This window comes from Propithecus coquereli, unplaced genomic scaffold, assembly GCF_000956105.1.
Source record: "Propithecus coquereli isolate 6110/MARCELLA unplaced genomic scaffold, Pcoq_1.0 Scaffold24, whole genome shotgun sequence".
Classification (NCBI taxonomy): Eukaryota; Metazoa; Chordata; class Mammalia; order Primates; family Indriidae; genus Propithecus; species Propithecus coquereli.
In genome coordinates, this window is record NW_012147952.1 from 2,993,427 (window position 1) to 2,993,861 (window position 435).

The following is a 435-nucleotide window of genomic DNA, read 5'->3' on the forward strand; positions in this document are numbered from 1 at the left end:
TTGAGTGATCCACCCGCCTCGGCCTCCCAGAGTGCTAGGATTACAGGCGTGAGCCACCATGCCGGCCTGTAGGTTTTGTATTATAGCATCATATTCAAATTATGACCACTCTGATTTCTTCCTTGTTTTCTTTTTAGGCTCTTTCAAGACACTTGTTCTTCCATCAGTAAGTATCCATTTAAATAATTTGCAAATGAAATACATTGCATCAGTGAATTAAATAAATGCAGATTTTATTGGCTTTTATATCAATTTACATGTCTTGTGAGTTTGGCTTGAGTTTAGCTCAGCCTTCACATGATTAATACTATTACCTAAAGGAGATTGATTATTAGGCTCTTCAGACTCGTAGGAGGGATTTTCCTCTTGTAAACTAGAGAACTTCACTGGGGTAAAACTGCCTGGATGATTAGCACAGAAGCCTAGGCTGGTTTG

General features: G+C 39.1%; 1 protein-coding gene across 1 annotated transcript in view; it reads left to right on the forward strand.

Annotated features, from left to right (window-relative positions):
- Window positions 1-435, forward strand: part of CD109 (CD109 molecule) — a 141,801-nt gene that overhangs the window by 19,324 nt on the left and 122,042 nt on the right. The window contains exon 3 of the mRNA XM_012646038.1: window positions 138-166. Coding sequence (XP_012501492.1) covers window positions 138-166 — 29 coding nt within the window. The remainder of the gene's footprint in view (window positions 1-137; window positions 167-435) is intronic.